This window comes from Leptonychotes weddellii, chromosome 8 (genome assembly GCF_054177405.1).
Source record: "Leptonychotes weddellii isolate Sample4059 chromosome 8, ASM5417740v2, whole genome shotgun sequence".
Taxonomy (NCBI): domain Eukaryota; kingdom Metazoa; phylum Chordata; class Mammalia; order Carnivora; family Phocidae; genus Leptonychotes; species Leptonychotes weddellii.
In genome coordinates this window covers 13,652,148-13,671,077 of record NC_138376.1, presented here as the reverse complement: position 1 = coordinate 13,671,077, position 18,930 = coordinate 13,652,148, and the positions used below count along the sequence as shown (strand labels likewise).

At 36.8% G+C, this 18,930-nt stretch overlaps 1 protein-coding gene across 1 annotated transcript in view; it reads right to left on the bottom strand.

Moving 5' to 3' along the window:
- Nucleotides 1-18,930, bottom strand: part of MAK (male germ cell associated kinase) — a 52,251-nt gene that overhangs the window by 28,126 nt on the left and 5,195 nt on the right. The window contains exons 2-6 of the mRNA XM_081827530.1: nt 17,945-18,272; nt 10,475-10,529; nt 9,686-9,807; nt 6,261-6,340; nt 2,931-3,063 (exon numbers count right to left, since the gene is read on the bottom strand). Coding sequence (XP_081683656.1) covers nt 2,931-3,063; nt 6,261-6,340; nt 9,686-9,807; nt 10,475-10,529; nt 17,945-18,045 — 491 coding nt within the window. The 5' untranslated portion in view covers nt 18,046-18,272. The remainder of the gene's footprint in view (nt 1-2,930; nt 3,064-6,260; nt 6,341-9,685; nt 9,808-10,474; nt 10,530-17,944; nt 18,273-18,930) is intronic.

Here is an 18,930-nt window from a genome sequence, read left to right as displayed (position 1 = left end):
AGTGCTGATTCCTTCAGTGGACTCAGTTCCCCCAACTGACAATATCTTTAATAGAGAAAAAGACCCTATTTATTATTTATTTATTTATTTATTTATTTATTTATTTATTTATTTTAAAGATTTTATTTATTTATTTGACAGAGAGAGTGAGAGGGAACACAAGCAGGGGGAGTGGGAGAGAAGCAGGCTTCCCGCGGAACAGGGAGCCCGATGCGGGGCTCGATCCCAGGACCCTAGGATCATGACCTGAGCCAAAGGCAGACGCTTAATGACTGAGCCACCCAACTGCCCCCAAAATACCCTATTTATGAGAGCAAAGGTACCTGGTGGAAAATATTCTCAATTCTAACTTTTTTTTTCACATTGAAATGTGTAGATTTATCAGCCCAAATATTTCACAGTATTGTCTTTTTGCTTCTATTCTGAGTACCTTTCTTTGACAGGTTTATTGAGATATAATTCGAATAACATACAACTCATCCGTTTAAAAGTGTATGACTCAAGGGCTTTAAATATATTCGTGGAGTGTGTAATCCATTATCACAATCAATTTTGAACATTTTCATTGCCCCCAAAAGAAACCTCACACCTCTCCAATATCCCTGTATCCCCAGCGCTAGTCTACTTTCTGTCTCTAGAGATTTGTCTATTGTGTGTACTTCATACCAGTGGAACCATATTCTATCCAGTCCTTGTGGACTGGCTTCTTTCACTTAACATGTTTTCTAGGTTCATCCAAGTTGTAGCACCTCTCAGTACTTCATTCTTTTTACTGCCAAATAATATTCCATTATATGGCTATAGCACACTTTAGTTATCTATTCATCAGTGGATGGCATTTGGCTTGTTTCAGGTTTTTGGCTATTGTAAGTAATGCTGTTCTGAACATTCATGTATAAGTTTTTATGTGGATGTGTGTTTTCCTTTCTCTGGGGCACATATACCAAGGTATGGAATTCCAGATCCCATGGTAACTATATGCTTAACCAGAGGAACTGTTGACTCTTCTGTGCCATTTTACATTCACCCCAGAGATGTATGATGGATCCAGTTTCTCTGCATCCTTGCCATTACTTGTTACTATGTTTTGATACTTTTATGAGATAAAATTAATAGTTTCGAATGTCTTGTCAAGTTTAGATGTTGAAAACAAGTCTTCTTAATTGCATTCCATTTCAGTATAGCATCTAAATTTACCCAGTTGAAAATAGATACTCAACCAAAAATGGAACTGTGCTTCTTCCCCCGCAAAAGCTCCCCAGTATTCCCCATCTCAGTTAGTGCTGACACCATCCTTCCAGTTCCTCAAGAAACAAAACAAAACGAAACCCCCCTTAGAATCTTTGACTCCTTTATCTTATACCCCACATCTGATTCATCAGGAAATCATGGTTGCTCTACTTCAAAAATACCACCTCCACAGCCACCAGATCCAAGTCACTGTCATTTCCTGCCAGAATTATTGTGTAACAGTCTCCTACCTGGTCTCCCTGCTTCTTCCCTTGCTTTTCTAAAATCTATTTTTAACATTGCATTGAGAGTGATACTTTTAAGATCTGGCAGATCACATTGCACCTCTTCTCAACATCCTCTAGGGGCTCCCCAGTTCACCAGTCCTTATGATGACCTGTAAGGACCTGAGATCTTGCCCTCCATTAACTCTCCAGCCCCATTTCCTACTACAGCCCTCCTGATTTATTCTGCTCTCTGCAGAATTCACACATGGCTTTCCTGTCTCAAGGCCTCTACACTCAGCATTTTCTCGGCCTGAAAGCTCCTTCTTGCCTTGGCATCTCCTTCTCAGCGAGACCCTCTATTTAAAATAGCAGCATGCCCTTTCCCTCCCCCAGCCCCCCCACTCCCTGTCACTTTCCATATTTTATTCTTCTCCATAATAATGTATCACCACCTGATATACAAATATTCTTGTTTTTGTTGGAATGTAATACACATGCAGAAAAATGCACATATTGTAAGAGGACAGCTTGATGAATTGTCACAAATAGAATACACCCATTGACCCAGTGCCAAGATCAAGAAACTGGGTGTTATCAGCATCCCAGGAGGCCCCTCTCCTGCACTCTTGCAGTCACTACCCTGACTTCTTTTTTTTTTTAAAGATTTTATTTATTTATTTGAGAGAGAGAATGAGAGACAGCACAAGAGGGAAGAGGGTCAGAGGGAGAAGCAGACGCCCCGCCGAGCAGGGAGCCCGATGCGGGACTCGATCCCGGGACTCCAGGATCATGACCTGAGCTGAAGGCAGTCACTTAACCGACTGAGCCATCCAGGCGCCCACTACCCTGACTTCTAACAGCAGAGATTAGTTTTCTCTATTTTTGCACTTTGTAGAAACGGAATCATACCATATGCACTTTTTTTCTGTTTGGTCTTTTGCTCTCCTCATTGTATCTGTGAGACTCAATCATATTGTTGCGTGTAGTTGTAGACTTTTGTTCTCATTGCTGTAAAGCATCCCACTGGGTGAATATATTCTGCATGTGATGGACATTTGGGTAGTTTGCAGTTTGGGACTATTATATGTCTTTTGATGAACACATGTATGTCTTTCTGTTAGTAAAAACAAAGTTTAAACATCTTGCTTATTTGTATTTTGGATGTCATGTAAGTGGCAGGAGACAGATTGTTTTTCTGTTTCGTTCACTTCTGTGTTCCCCATGCCTGAAATAGTATCTAGCACATAGTAGGTTTCCACAAATGTTTGTTGAATGAATGAATGAATGAAATCCCTTTTCCTTCAGAATAGTCATGACCCAATCCTTCTCTCTCCACAGAATGCAAAATTCAGTTCTATATTTTGTTTTAAATACTCAAAATGGAACCTCCAGAAAGCTATGTAATGATCCACTGTAGTAAAACCTCAACATAGACCTACTTCTACCTCTACAGAGTTGCATAAAACTACTCACCATCTGGTAGATACATAATCAGTATATGGTGGCTGTGATCTTAATTCTCTGGCAAGTCCAAAATCAGCAATTTTTACAAGTTCTGGACCCATACAAAGCAAGTTTTCTGGTTTCATATCCCTATGAAAAAAACCTTGGTAACATAGACAGGAAAAACAGTAGTTGAGCATTATGTTTAAACACATTTGACTTCTCAACAAAATATAACTGATCCTCTCTGTTGTAATTAGGGATGTGAACTTAGGGGGAAAAAATCTGTATTTCTTGTCTAAAAAGTGATGGAGGTAGGGACCCTGCTTTCAAAATAATTTGATAAAAAAGTTCACACAGTATATGAGGTCATTAAAAATACCCACTTAACACATTTCTATTTGTGAATCCAGGAAGTTCAAGCACTTGGGCTAGATACTGCTGCATTAGGATTATCTCCAGTAATTTGCACAACTTTAAGGAGATATTATGGTCACTATTGTGTAGTAAATGAGGAGGTAGAGGCCGGGAGCAAAGGAGCCTAATGAAAGCTTGAAGAAAGCTGCATAATCAGGCTTCTGTCACTTATTTGAAAAGTCCATTAAGCAAAAATGGAATTGCACACATTTTAGCCAATTCTTTCATTTACAGTTATTTTATTTAACAGCTCAGTTCTCCCCTGGTACCTGCTTTATTGAAAAACCCAATAATTATCATGGTTACTTACCAATTCAGTATGTAAAATAAGTGTTTACTGAAGCTAAGAGGCAGGTCAATGAAAATGAGGCAGAAAACCCAGCAAGAAGAAGAACATGAAAGCCCTCTTCGTACATTTCTAAGGGGGATCTAAAGCTCACTGGCTGGTAAACAGATGGCCTGTTTTCTAATGATCTTGCAAGGTGGGAGAATCCAGAAGGGGCCTGGTCATCCGTTGTAGGTGATCATCGTGAGGCGATTTTCATGTAGCTGTAGCCTAAACTTTTTAAGCCAAATTTTAAGCCTGAGCTTTTTGATTCCTTCTAACCAGTGTGGGCTCTACGTTTGTGACATCTACAACAGTTTTGTACACAGTTTATCTGGCACTTCTTTTGATTTTTTTTTTTTAAGATTTTATTTATTTATTTGAGAGAGAGAGAGAATGGGAGACAGATAGCATGAGAAGGAGGAGGGTCAGAGGGAGAAGCAGACTCCCAGCTGAGCCAGAGCCCAATGCCATGCGGGACTCGAACCAGGGACTCCAGGATCATGACCTGAGCTGAAGGCAGTTGCTTAACCAACTGAGCCACCCAGGCGTCCCTTATCTGGCACTTCTTACTCAAACTAGTTGTTGAGATCCATTTCATGAACTTTCAAGGGAAATACACTGCACTTCCGTAACATGAAGACAGGAACAGGAGCACATGTCGTGGTGAGTAAAGCGACATAATCCATAAAATCATACAAAATGAAACCAATTGCATATTTGTACAGTTGAGATTTTCCCCATTCTCACTAATATAAATATATCGGTAACTTGGTCCTATCTTAACTAAAATATTAGTCTTGTTTTTTTGACAGCTACTATTTTAAAAATATTTACTCAAAGCATTACATCTGAGATCTTATCCACTATAGCAAGAATAATGTAGCCTTTGTAAAAATGTCTATTGTTTTTGGAGTCTCGTGTCCCAAATCACTGTTATCACTTGTATAACCAACTGTACATTATTCGTATTATTTACTTTTAACAGCAACTTTTAACTAACTTCTTCCTTCAACCACTTACGCTCTGAAGTTGCTGGTAGTTCATCTATATCCAAGGAATAGAAATCAGTTTTATTACTAGCCTAAAAAATATCAATAAATCACAAAGCTGTTTCCAAAAGTCAAATAAGTCATAATACTTTTGATTTTTCCATACCACACTTGTTTCTACTGGCATAAATGAACTCAGGCAAATATCATGAGTTACCATGCTGGCCAGTGTTTAAAAATGGGTTGAAGATCAGAAATCCATTATGAACAATTAAAATAGCAATATCCTTTGTTTCCATGTAATTAATAAATGACTGACTTTTATCAATGGATTGTAGTATATTATCATAGGCTGTAGACTTTTTATTTTTAACATCTTCTTTCTTTTTCTTTTTTTTTAATTTAAATTCAGTTAGCCAACATCTAGTACATCATTAGTTTCAGATGTAGAGTTCAATAATTCATCAGTTGCATATAACACCCAGTGCTCATCACATCTCGTGCCCTCCTTAATTAGGCTTTAGACTTTTAAAGGACAAAAAAGGTGGGATTCAGGAATGTTCTGACAATGCTTGTATGGAATAAATGATAAATAGCATTTTTAGAAAATAAATTATTTCCCATGACAGTTAAAGGGAAAAGGAGAAAATATAAAATATGGGATGAAATATGAAAGGACGCTAACGATGGTGATTTCCAACTGCCTCTGTTCATAATGCAGCAGTGGTCTGGCACAAACTCTTCCAGTTTAATATCTAAACATCTAGGGATTCTAGACAAATGTTTGCCAAAAATTTTCATAATAATCACGTTAACTTTTTGGACAAGTTATTTTGGTTTGATAGATACATAAAAAACTATAAGTGTGGGGGCGCCTGGGTGGCTCAGTTGGTTAAGCGACTGCCTTCGGCTCAGGTCATGATCCTGGAGTCCCGGGATCGAGTCCCACATCGGGCTCCCTGCTCAGCAGGGAGTCTGCTTCTCCCTCTGACCCTCATGATCTCTCTGTCTCATTCTCTCTCTCAAATAAATAAATAAAATCTTTAAAAAAAAATAAAAATAAAAATAAAAAAATAAAAATATAAAATGTTTAAAAAAAAAAAAACTATAAGTGTGGATCACATAAATAAGAAATTCATAAAAATAGGAATAAGCACTTTATTTAATTCCACTCAAAGAATAGAAACAACTAAAAGTACATACTAAGAAAACTATAAAATACCATAGCACTGGTGCTTTAAACTATTTAAATGTTAATAAGTGGTCATGTGATCAAAGCATTCTGATCTTTTTCAAAAGAAGGGCATTTTGTTTGTTTTGTTTTCATTTCCATGGTAAAATCGGGGAATGAGGTTGTAGAATGGGTTTATGATAACTGAGAGTAAAGGCTGATGGTCAAAGTGTTAACAAATTCTGCTATAGAGGAAGACAGTTATAGATTACAGAAATTGCATTATAGAGAATTATAGAAATTCTAAGTTTTTAAAATGAAAATGTCAGGGTGTGTAGCCCCATACTCCAAATTTGTAGTTATTCAGTATAACATTATCTAACTGCTTATATATAATTCCTGTGCATGACCTTGACAGTAATCTAAATAGGCAGGGAAAGGAAATTTAAACCTACCATGTTTATGGATAAATGCCAGCCCCTGCAATATTTGATACATAATATTTCTGATGACTGACTCAGGGAACAGCTTGTTTCTGTGAAGACAGGAACAAACAGTCATGTAATTCTGTTAACCAACCAATCAAAACAAGACAGCAGATATTCCTCCTCCCTTGGAGCCCCTGTTGGCTTCATGATAATGGTTGAAGGTGTGATTTATAGCTTTATAGCTGTTAAAGGTTATAAATTTAAAACATGACAATTAGAATTTTTGTCTGTTTTGATGTTTGGTAAAAACTCAAATCCAATAATGAACATATTGCACAAATATTCAAACAGCTAAATTTTAAGCTGTCCCGAGAGGAGCAAAGTAAATTGGAAAACTGATAGCCATCAGATAAGCCAAGTGTGCAAATCTGTATCATGTAGGCTTTAAGAGTTTTAGGGGCATAACTGCTTCAGTTCTATATTGTCTGCTGGTACTGTCCAATGGAAATACAGTAAGAGCCACAAATGAGTACCACTTATGTATTTAAATTTTTTCTAGTAGCCACATTAAAGAAGCAAATGAAGGACGTGAAGTTAATTTTTAACAATATATTTTATTTAATATATACCAGATATTATTTCAACATGTGATCAATATAAAAATTATTAATGAATTTCCTTTTTTGCACCAAGTTTTCAAAGTCTGGTGTGTATTTTTATTTTACATTTAAAGCACATCTCAATCCAGACTAGCCACATTTTTAAGACTTCAAGAGTCACGTGTGACTAGTAGCTACTCTACTAGACAGAGAGGCTTTATGTGGAACTTACATAAAGTCTAAAGTAAGATCCTAATAAGGACTAAATTAAGACAAACATTAATTGCTAACATGCCACAAATTAATGTGACCAGCACATTAATTTTTTGACCCTGAATTAATTCTTTGACCGTGAAACATGCTGTTTTGGAAGTAATCATTTTAAACTTTGAAAGCTCATCATAATTTCAACATTTTCTAACATCTTTATTACAGCATGATTGATTAGATTACGGTGTTTATTCAGAATGTTTTCAACATGTAGAAAATGGCTTATTTTTGAATATTGTTAACTATATCATATGCTTATGTAATGTTTTAAGATACCCCACCAAATGGGCTAAGAACACACAACAGACAAAGATAAACACTGGTCTTATAGCAAATTTGAAAATAGTATTGATTACATATTATTGAAATATTTTTAAAACTCATTTTCATAAACTATAAAATAAATTTTAAAAGAAACAAAATATTTTTATCCTATATTTAGCCAACAATTTAACTTTATAAACAGAATGCTATCAGTTAAAGGTACAGGTATAGCATTGTAGCAGAGGTTTATGTACACTGGCCTTCAGTTAAAATAGAAAAAAAGTTTTGAATAAAAAAGACTTTTAAATTAATCTTCATCCTCAAAACAATGTTCAGGAAGTTAAGCTACCAAAAACAAAGTGTAAAAATACCACTTAACCTCAGATAGCTCTTTACCATGTATAATTGTTAATTGTTAAATTTAAACCTTTGACATTGAATAATATTCAAGCAATATCATTTTTATTTCCACTTAATTTAGAAGTCCAGAATTGAATCATGAAATTCCAAAGTCGATTCTTTTTAGTGTTCATTTGCTGTTGCATTAACCACTTCCAATAACAGATTTATATATATATGTATATATCTTTTTCTTAAGATTTTATTTTTAAGTAATCTCTACATCCAATGTAGGGCTCCAACTCACAGCCCCGAGATCAAGAGTCACACACTTTACCTACTGAGCCAGCCAGGTGCCCCATATATATATATTTTTTAAATCAGATAAAAGTATAACATTTCAAATATTTATATTTATTTAATTTCTTTTTAACACCTATATCTTAATACATCAGGCATAGGTTTATCACTTCATACATTTTAAAGAACACAATTATTAGAAGCCAAAAATTTAAGATTGCCCATCACCTAAATAAGAAGCTATTCAGATTTTTCAGTATTCTAATTCAGTCCTAATCCATTTACATGTATAACTTTTATATTAGGTATCAATGTCACATAATTACAATTTTGATTTCTGTTTTTTATCCACTCATAGGCATTTTTCATAATCTTCATAATTATCACTTTTAATGGCTACAAAATAATCTCATCAATATTATAAACTATCATTACCAAAAATTGTCCTGATAGTTATTTCTTTTAAGTATTTTAAAGAGATAAGTGAAGCATGCTATAGTCATTTAACAGAACATACTAACTATAGTAACTGTGAAGATTATATATCAGCATAACAAAATGCTTGTAAGTGAATCAATAAAAAAAATCATCACCATTAAAATTGCAACTATATAAAAAACAGGCAGGGCTGGATCCAAGGGCTAGAAAGAACTCTAGAAAAATAAACACTGATTGGAGGGGCAGAAATTTTCTTTACTTTTATTTTAATTGCTATTAATGTTATAATGATATCAGCCTGTGGAACCTAACAGGCATTCAATAAGTACTTTTTGAAAGAAGGAAAAATACGATTAAAGAAAAATTCACTCACCATCCCTAAGGATTACCTTGACTGTGTACATGTATGTGTATGAAAGAAATACAGAGAGAGCAGTCATCATTCCACTGGGAAATCTATTTCTAAAGTACTTTAGAAGCTTTTGTTGAACAACTCTGGCTTTAAAAACAGGTAAAATGGACATTAATCTCCCACGTGTGACCGACGACAGCTACCACCAAAATATTAACCTCCCCAAGCTCAAGGCAGGTGACTGAAGCTTTCCCTCTTTAGAGATTCTGTTCATGGGTTTATAAATGAAAATGAGAATTTCTTTGGGTTTGGTAACACATTATGTTGTATCATTCACTTAAACATTCTAATGAATGAATTTATTAGATTCTTTCATGAAAACTGCCTCATTCCCTCCTCCCTTTTTCCATTAACCTTTCACAAAATGCTTGCAAGAGCAATGAAGGTAATCTCAATTTTGTTCAAGGCCAGCTTTATTAGTATTAAAACTCTAGAAAGATTTTGGGGGTGCCTGGGTGGCCAGTCGGTTAAGGGTCCGACTCTTGATCTCAGCTCAGGTCTTGATCTCAGGGTTGTGAGTTCAAGCCCCATGCTGGGCTCCATGCTGGGCGTGGAGCTTACTTAAAAAATAAACGAATAAGCCAAACTATAGATAGATTTTGTTTCAAAAAGTATAGATAGATAGTGTGTGTGTTTACATCAGAAAAATGGTGACTATGTCATAGCTGGTTCTTCTTCAAGGTTATAAAGGTAACAGCTAATTAATTTAGATCCACCTCTTGGAGTGAAAAATCTGTTCACCAAAAAGTGTGACATATTAAAGGGATCCAAAGAACTCATAGAGGAGATAACAGGGAAAACATTATGGTTTTTATAAAATAAAGACATACCTGTCTTTCATTAATTGATAGAGGTTTTCTTTCATATATTCAAATATAAAATAGAGATGGTCATTTTCTCTGATAACTTCTTTTAGTTTAATCACATTGGCATGATTAAGTTTCTTCAGAGACTGTAAGGCAACAAATAAGCATTAAAATTCTTAAGGCAAAGTTATAGAAGTTGGCAAAATCTCATCAATCTTTATGATAATTACCTTAAATAATCTTACATTTCTCCTGAATTCGTGAGTGAATTAAGTCTTAATGTCTATAATATTTTACATGACTAAGAACATCTTAGAACACAATTTATAATAATTGTTTTAAGTAATGAATGTGAGTACAAAAATAAAACCAAGTCAGTAATACCTACCGAACATTTCAATCTGTTACTTTTTTTTCTCATTCTATTCAATAGGCCCAAGTTTTTTCTGACTTAACTATGTGAAATTCCATACAAAGGTATGCAAAAATTTATACAAGTCATATAGCATAAAATAGAAATAGTATGTAGTAATTAAAAGTTGCCTTTCCTTTGATAACATGAATTAAAATGTTCTTTTAAAAGTGAGAGTATACATTCACATATGAGGGTATAGTTTTTTTCTGTTCTCCACTGACATTCAGATGAGAAATGAGAAATTACTTAGGAAGATAAAGAAAAAAAAAAGAAATATAATTATCTTTGGAATGCTTCCCACAAAGAACAGAACAATCCTTTAGCTACCGTCCTCAGAAATGAGAGAGGTGAGGCAGAGCGAAAGCCTCCTTGAGTTCTTTTCATATGTAGGATTTTACCTTAACTTCTCTCAAGTTCATACATTCATCCCAGGAATAGAACTTTCTTTTCATTCTGAAATCAAACAAGAAAAGTTTAGTGCACAGGGACAGAGGATTTGAAACACAAATTACGCTGTTGGCTTTCTTACTGTAGTATTCCCTTTGGGTAAGCTGTGATCTCTCCCTCCTCCTTATAAGGAAGTCACCTCCCTTCTGTGTATCTCAAGGCTGTTTGATACAGGTTCACGATTACGTTATATCTGAAATTCTGCTTTAAACGCAATGGTGAAAGGATTATCATTAATCTTCCTTTCTGGGTGCCTTCTCTTATTTCCCTGATCAGTTTAATTGTGCTTTTCTAAAAGGGTCCCCTTCCAAATTTCCTCTTTCTAGAACTAAACAGATAAATATGAAACACTAAGGTGGACAGGAGAAGAAAATCACAAATTTTGGTAGCAAATTTAGTGATACAATTCTATCTGACAACTTCTATATCATTACCTCTGCTTTAAACAAGAAGCACATAAAGTTAAGTGATTCAGGTCAACAAAAATTCAGAAGCAACCAAACTTTAGAAATAGCTTTCTTTTAAAAATTTTTTTCTTAATTTTTATTTTTAAAGTTTAGTTGTCATGCAATGTTACATTAGTTTTAGGTATATAAGATAGTGATTCAACAATTATGTACGCTATGAAATGCTCACCATGGTAATTGTAGTCACCATCTGACATTATTACAGTATTGTTAACTATATTCCCCTTGCTCTGCTTTTCATCTCTGTAACTTATTTATTTTATAACTGGAAGTTTGCACCTCTTAATCCCCTCACCTATTTCTCTCATTCCGCCCCCCCACCCTGCAACCACTAGTTTGTTCCCTATATTTGTGAGTCTGTTTTTTTTTTCATTTGTTTCATTTTCTTTTAGATTCCACATATACATGAAAGCATATGGTATTTGTTCTTCTCTGACTTGTTTCACTCAACATAGTACTCTCTAGGCCCATGCATGTTATCATAAATGGCAAGATTTCATTCTTTTTTATAGCTGAGTAATATTCCATTATGTATATATACCAAATCTTCATCTTCATTTTTTTTTTTTAGTTTTTATTTAAATTACATACAGTGTAATATTAGTTTCAGGTGTAAAATACAGTGATTCAACACTGCCATACATCACCCGGTGCTCATCACAAAAAGTGCACTCCTTAATCCCCCCTATCACCTGTTTCACCCATCCCCCACCCTCCTCCCCTCTGGTAACCGTTAGTTTGCTCTCTATAGTTAAGAGTCTGTTTCTTGGTCTGCCTCTCTCTCTCTCTCTTTTTCCCATTGCTAGTTTGTTCTGTTTCTTAAATTCCACATATGAGTGAAATCATATGGTATTTCTCTTTCTCTGACTTATTTCACTTAGCATAATACTCTCTAGCTCCACCCATGTCATTTGCAAGATTTCATTCTTTTTTATAGCTGAGTAATATTCCTTTACATATATATACACACACCACATCTTCTTTACCCATTCATCTATCAGTGGATACTTAGGTTGCTTTCATATCTTGGTTATTATAAATAATGCTGCAGTAAACAGGGGTGCATGTATCTTGTCAAATTAGTCAAATTAGTGTTTTTCATTTTGGGGGGGTAAATACCCAGTAATGGAATTCCTAGATTATATGGCAGTTCTATTTTTATTTTTTGAGGAACCTCCATACTGTCTTCCATAATGGTTGTACCAATTTACATCCCCACCAACAGTACACAGGGTTCCCTTTTATCCACATCCTCACCAACACATTATTTCTTGTCTTTTTGATTTTAGTCATTCTGACAAATGTGAGGTGATACCTCATTGTGTATTTGATTTGCATTTCACTGATGATTAGTGACGCTGAGCATCTTTTCATGTGTCTGTTGGCCATCTGCATTTCTTCTTTGGAAAAATGTCTATTCAGGTCCTCATCCATTTTTTAATTGGGTTATTTTGGGGGTTTTTTTGGTGTTGAGTTGTGTAAGTTCTTTATATATTTTGGATATTAACCCCTCATCAGATATATTATTTGCAAATATCTTCTCCCATTTAGAAGGTTGCTTTCTTGCATTTTATTCTCTATTTTCCCTTTTCCATCCCAATGTTACCATTAGAGATAAATATACCAAAAGTAATAAAGGTAACAAAATAATTCCACCGTAAACACCACAGATACAGGTTGTATTTTTTTATGAACAGATTTTTAGTCACCATGCAAAATGAGAGACAAGAAAAAAGAGGATTTATGTTCTAAAAAATATTTCTTCAAGTATAGAAATTACAGAGCTGGATTATGAAAATAAGGGCCCTATGAGCACCTGGGTGGCTCAGTCAGGAAAGCATCTGACTCGTGATTTCTGCTCAGGTCATGATTTCAGGATCGTGGGATCTAGCCCTGCCTCAGGCTGCATGCTCAGCGGGAGTCTGCTCGAAATTCTGTCCCTCTCCTTCTTCCCCTTTCCCCCACTCACTTACACACTCTCTCTCTCCCAAATGAGTAAATAAATCTTTTTTTAAAAAAATGAAGACCGTATGTGCCCTACTGTTTTCTTTTAGTAGTATAATCTATTGAGATGTTCTAGAAGATTCTCAGGAAGCTTAAAGTTATCTTTATTGATTAAACTAATTCCTAGAAGAATTACTCAGAGTCCCTACAAGGGTGTAATATACAAGGGTTAGGAAATGAGCAAAGGAATGGCAGCACACCATGGTAGTTAAGAATATGGGCTGTGGAACTGCCCTACTGGATTCAGATCCTTGCTCAGTGACTCACTGATGTGTGACCTTGCACACAGGTTCCCCATTGACCATTCTGGGCCTCAAATTCCGTAGTTACAAAGTAGAAATTACTGCATGTGAAAACCCTATTGCAAACTGCTTAGTTCAGTGCTCAGTAAATACCGGATGTTCTTGTTTTCCTCAACCAATGTGAAGAACTTACTTTAATTTTAAGAAATTAAGCCAGTTTGTTAGAATGATAAGAAAAGGCACCTCCTTTTAGATTCCCTGCCATTTTCTCTTTCATTTATTCATTTATTCAACACCGACCATGTGCCAGGGCAATGCACGAACGAGAACCAGCGATGGTTACCATGGTGCCTCCCATCTAACACGAAATAGGCTTTAGACTAGTGAACACGAAACAGACAAAGTAGTTACAAGGACCATGAGATAAAGGGACTCTTTTAAAAAATTTAATGGCCCGGCCTTTTTGATAAGGCAGTATGTCAGCTGAGACCTGAAAGACAGAAGGTACCAGCAGGTGAAAAACCTCAAGACTGAAAAAACAGAAGTTTCAACCAGCCAGACAGAGCTAGAAAGAACTGGCTGGTCAAAGGAAATAAAAGACCATTTCAGGCCGATCCTTATTATTAATGTGCCCTGAGCTAATTTTCCTATCTATTCCCAGCTAGTCATCTAAACAAAAAGATAGTACTATTACTAGGTAACTGTTTTTGCTCTTTTTCTCCATAGCACTTACCACCTTTAACGTACTATACAGTCCTCCCCTCTCCTCAAATGTAAGCTCCTTGAGGACACCCCCACATGCCTAGATCAGTTGTTGGCATGCAGTAAGTGCTCAATAAATATTTACTAAATGACTAGATGAATTTCTATACTCACAGATGGGCTCATGAGGAACTATCCCACAAACAGAAGAAGACCCTCCAAAATAGAATTGCCTTCCAAGTTCTTAAAGAGAAGAGAGCTTAATAAATATTTTAAATTTAATGAGTTAAGGGGATCTTACTACCATCCACTAGAATGAATTGTGTTACAGCTTTTTTTTCTTTTTTAATGGCAGCAGATAATAAAAGGTTTCTTGCCAGTGATGTAAATTAAAATTCCCCAAAGGAAATTTTCAAAAAAGTACCTTTTATCTTGTTCATTATAGTGTTCTCCCAACTTCTAAGCACTCACCCACCAATTTATCCTAGCCAGTTCGATGGCATTTCAAGACTGCTCAAAAGCCTTGCCCACTGCTTACTGAACCAAGTACAGACTTCCTTCCCATGTTCACGTCTCAAATTATACCACTCTATCTGACATCTACCAGCTGACATGCCACACCCTGGTTACTCCTGACCATCTCCCTACTGTGCTAGTGCTCAGACTCTTCTCCACTTCACTCCTCAACCATCATTCTTAATTGTCTAATCTAATAGCCATCCCCAGCATCCGACTCCTGATTCTTCTGCTTAAAAGGCTTTCAGAATGAAAAATACCTTCTTCCAGATAATCTGTTTCCCTTCAAGAGGACATGCTTATTGCCCACTTTAAAGATTAAAGATAGGCAGCTCTTCCTCTGCTACAGAAAATTATTGAACATGGAATTTATTTAGAATTTTTAATCCAACATGGATGGATTTAAAGTGTTATGCCTACAATATTTGTGGCCTGAATTTGCAGTGCCTAAAGTTTTATGCCATGAAGCATAAGATGATGGTCCTGATTGGATATTATGGAATGTAGGTTGTTTTGGTAACAAATAGGGATACACTGAGAATGGAGAATAAGGGGTCTAATACCTCAAGCCAAGTTTATTGCTTTTCATCAGGCTTGAGAGAAATGGCATTGCCTTCTGTATGACTCTTGCAGGTCAAAAACCATCCTAAGATTATGTTTTGTCCAGAATTTTAGGAGTGATGAGTGAACAGTCATATTGATAATCCTGCCAGTAGCTTGGCTACACAGTTCTTCACTCCAAAGAGCTGCTCCCTTCTATGATGCCATGGTCACTCATAAGCACCTTGCTCTCATGAGGAATTGTTCTACCCTTCTAAGATCTCAACCTTTAACGCTTCACACTCTGACCACATCCTCCTCTCTTTTTTACCATCATTACCATTGGATGTACTGTATACGTCCACTTATTCAACACTTGGCTTTGCCTGCCTCCTCCAGCTTGGATCCCATGTCAGCCTTCCCACCACTGTCCCCCTCAAGAGCACCTATATATTCTGATGCCCCCCTCTCCCAACCTTCTACCACTGCTGCCTTGCCATCCTTCAGTCTCTGCTCTCTGTACAAATCCATGAAGACTCTGTACAAAGTCATGTACACACCTCCAGAAGCTCCACTTTAGTATTCATCCCATGTACTCTGGGATTCTGAGAGCAGATTCTGACAGTACTAAGAAAGCCTTCTATGACTTTTTTAGCAACTAAGAGACATGTACTCCATGACTATTCAAAGTTCAATGCCTCCACTACCCCACTTTTTTACTACTCCTTGCCCTACTGCAATCTGGCTTATCTCCTCTTCTATTTCACTAGAACACCTCTCACCACAGCCACTAATTACGCCATGTTCTCCAAATCCAAAGAACACCAATATCTGTTTGGATACCAGAAAGCCATTTCTAGCTTCCCCCGCTTTGCCTCCTAGTATAGAAGCTGGAAGAGTAGATTCTTCCCTCTCAGCCTCTCTTGTACATAAGGGAGACCGTGTGATCCATTTCTAGCCAATAAGATGTAAGGGGGAGTCATTTTTCCCCCTCTTATTGCGTTAATTAGGATCACCAAAGCAACCTTAATTAGTAGGGATACACAGGCAGTCTGGCCTTAAAACCAATTTTACTAGCAGTACTTCTCATGTTTCAGCATAAAGATGATGAATTGTGTAAGTCTCATCAGGTTAGGGAAGTTTCTTTTTATTCCTATTTGCTAAGAGCTTTTTTCTCCCAGTCATGAGTGGGTATTGAATTTTACTAAGCCCATTCGGTAAATACTTCATTTCAGTTATTGCACATTGTATGTTTATTTGACAATAATGGCTCTTGACAATATTTTATAAAGTTATTTCCTTATAAATACAATGCTTTGGATCATGCTATTTCAAAGTTTTTAATATTTGATGAGCATTTGTTAAAGCATTTTAAATTTTAGACTGTCATCATTTGGTTGATGTGGTAATCGGTCTCCAGGACTCATTCTGGAGGAAGCCGACTGCCGTGTCACGAGAGGACTCATGAAACCCTCTGGAGAGTCCCATGTGAACAGGCCACTTGTCAACCACATGCCTGAGTGTTGTGTTGTGGGCTAAACTGTGCCCTCCCCCACAAATTCATATGCTGAAGTCTTAATCCCCAGTACCTCAGGATATGACCTTATTTGGAGGTAGGGTCTTTACAGAGGCAGTGAAGTTAAAATGAAATCATTAGGGTGATCCTTAATCCAATATGACTGATGTTCTTTAAAAAGGGGGAAACTTGGATACAGAGATAGGCACAGAGGGAAGACCATGTGGAAGAGACATGGGGAGAAAATGGCATCCATAAGCCAAGGAGAGAGACCTAGAATAGAACCTCAGGAGGAACCCACCCCGCTGATACCTTGATTTTAGACTTCTAGCCTCCAGAATTGTAAATCTGTGAGTTTCCCTTGTTGAAGCCACACAGTCTGTGGCTTACACTTTGTTACAGCATCCTAGTCTCGGCTAAATTTCCCCCACCCAATCGATATGTTGTTGTAAATATCTGAGTGTGACTGTATTTAGAGATAGACTTTAAAGAATGAATTAAGGTTCAATGAGGTCTTTAGGGTGGGTCCTAATACGATATTACTAGTGTCCTTATAAGAAAAGATTAGGATGCAGACGTGCACAGAGGGAAGATCCTGTGAGGACACCGGGAGAACAGAGCTGTCTACAAGTCACGGAGCGAGGCTGCAGAAGAAACCACCTCTGCTGAAAGCTTAATCTCTGACGATGCACCTGCCAGAACTGTGAGGAAAGCAATCTCTGTTTAGGCCACCCAGTCTGTGGTACTTTGTTACAGCAGCCCTAGCCCACTGACCCAGTGAGCCACCTTCGAAGGGGGATGCTGCCGTCCCGGGCCGGCCTTCCGCTGACCACCCCCCCCCCCCCCCGGGAGACACCTGCAGCCAGAGCTATCCTGAGCTACTCCTAAATCCCTGACCCCCAGAAACGGTGAATTCGTAAATCTTTGTTCTTGTTTTAAATCACTAAGCGTTGGGGTAATTTGTTTATGTGTCATAGATAACAAATACTGTAGATTCAGAAGAAATAATCAAGTTAATAATAATTCTATTTCACTGGTAAGCTTAGGAGAATAGCCCATACCAGTCAGAACTCAATTTGATCTTAGGAGCACCATCTGATTCTGAGGTCCGTTGTTTTAAGGAAATAATAAATTCTACTCTGCACTCAACTTTAAATTCTAAAACATTTTCAAACATGGCCTTCAGTTTCGGCTCCAATTTGTTATGCATAAAAAGCAGAGCACTTATATTTTTTGATGTATCAATGTAGCTGGACAAACCAGAAAACACGGTAACAATATATGTGGGGAGAAGCAGACCTCCTTTCTGGCAGTGTTTCTCCGGAATGGCATTCCCCATGAGCCAAACAAGCGCAGGGTCTACACTCAACGTCTTTCTAAAGAAAGGGAAAAGAAAGATCAGAGCTTCAAACCTTGCAGTGTCGCACACCATACCTTTTGATGGCCACCAGCTCCCCAGATTCGTTACTCTTGCCCATCAGCACACTCCCGTAGGTGCCGTCCCCCAGCTGTTTCATGGTTGTGTATCGGTTCATCTTGGAAAAATAGTGCAACAGAAGTTGTTGGTTGAAATGACTTCTTTGTTGAATATAAACTTAAATGCTTCTTTATTTTTGTTTTTTTCCCCTCAGACTGTTGTTGCTACACCGGTGACAGGTTTGTCATCATTAGACACAGGCTCTTCCCCAGGATTACGTAGGTTCATGAGATATAGCGATAAGGAATCTGGCAAGGAAACAGTGCTTCCATTCCTATGAACACCCTATAAACAAACAAACAACAAGAATAAAAAATTCTCATTGAAGAATCTCTTCAAAAAATTTACTGGTAACCTAAGCACGGGGAAGAATTATAAATACTGGTGGGCTAAACATTTGTCAGTAAGTCCTTTGTGCTATGTGGAATGGGGTTCACATGTAACAGACTGATAATATTCATTTATGACTGCTTCATTTACATGGTGCTGTGCTATTTATCCCATTATATTCAGTAAATACTGGCTTAATGATTTGTAGGATTCCTTTTATACTGAATATAATCTGTATTATTCCAAATCAGACATTGGAAAGTCAGACAACTATACTATATCCATTCTTTGAATCACTTTTTGCATTACATTTAATTTGGCCCATGATCCCTTATGTAAAACTCCTGGGCCAGATGTGTTTGGAATCCAGGAATCTGTACATTTTAGAAAAGTAATATGGTGGATATAGCATACATTATGTAACACCTCCCAAGCAGCATCTTTTTTTTTATTTTAAAAAATTTTTAAAAATTTTTATTATGTTTATCACCATACATTACATCATTAGTTTTAGATGGAGTGTTCCATGATTCATTGTTTGCGTATAACACCCAGTGTTCCATGCAGAACATGCCCTCTTTAATATCCATCACCACGCTAACCCATCCCCCCA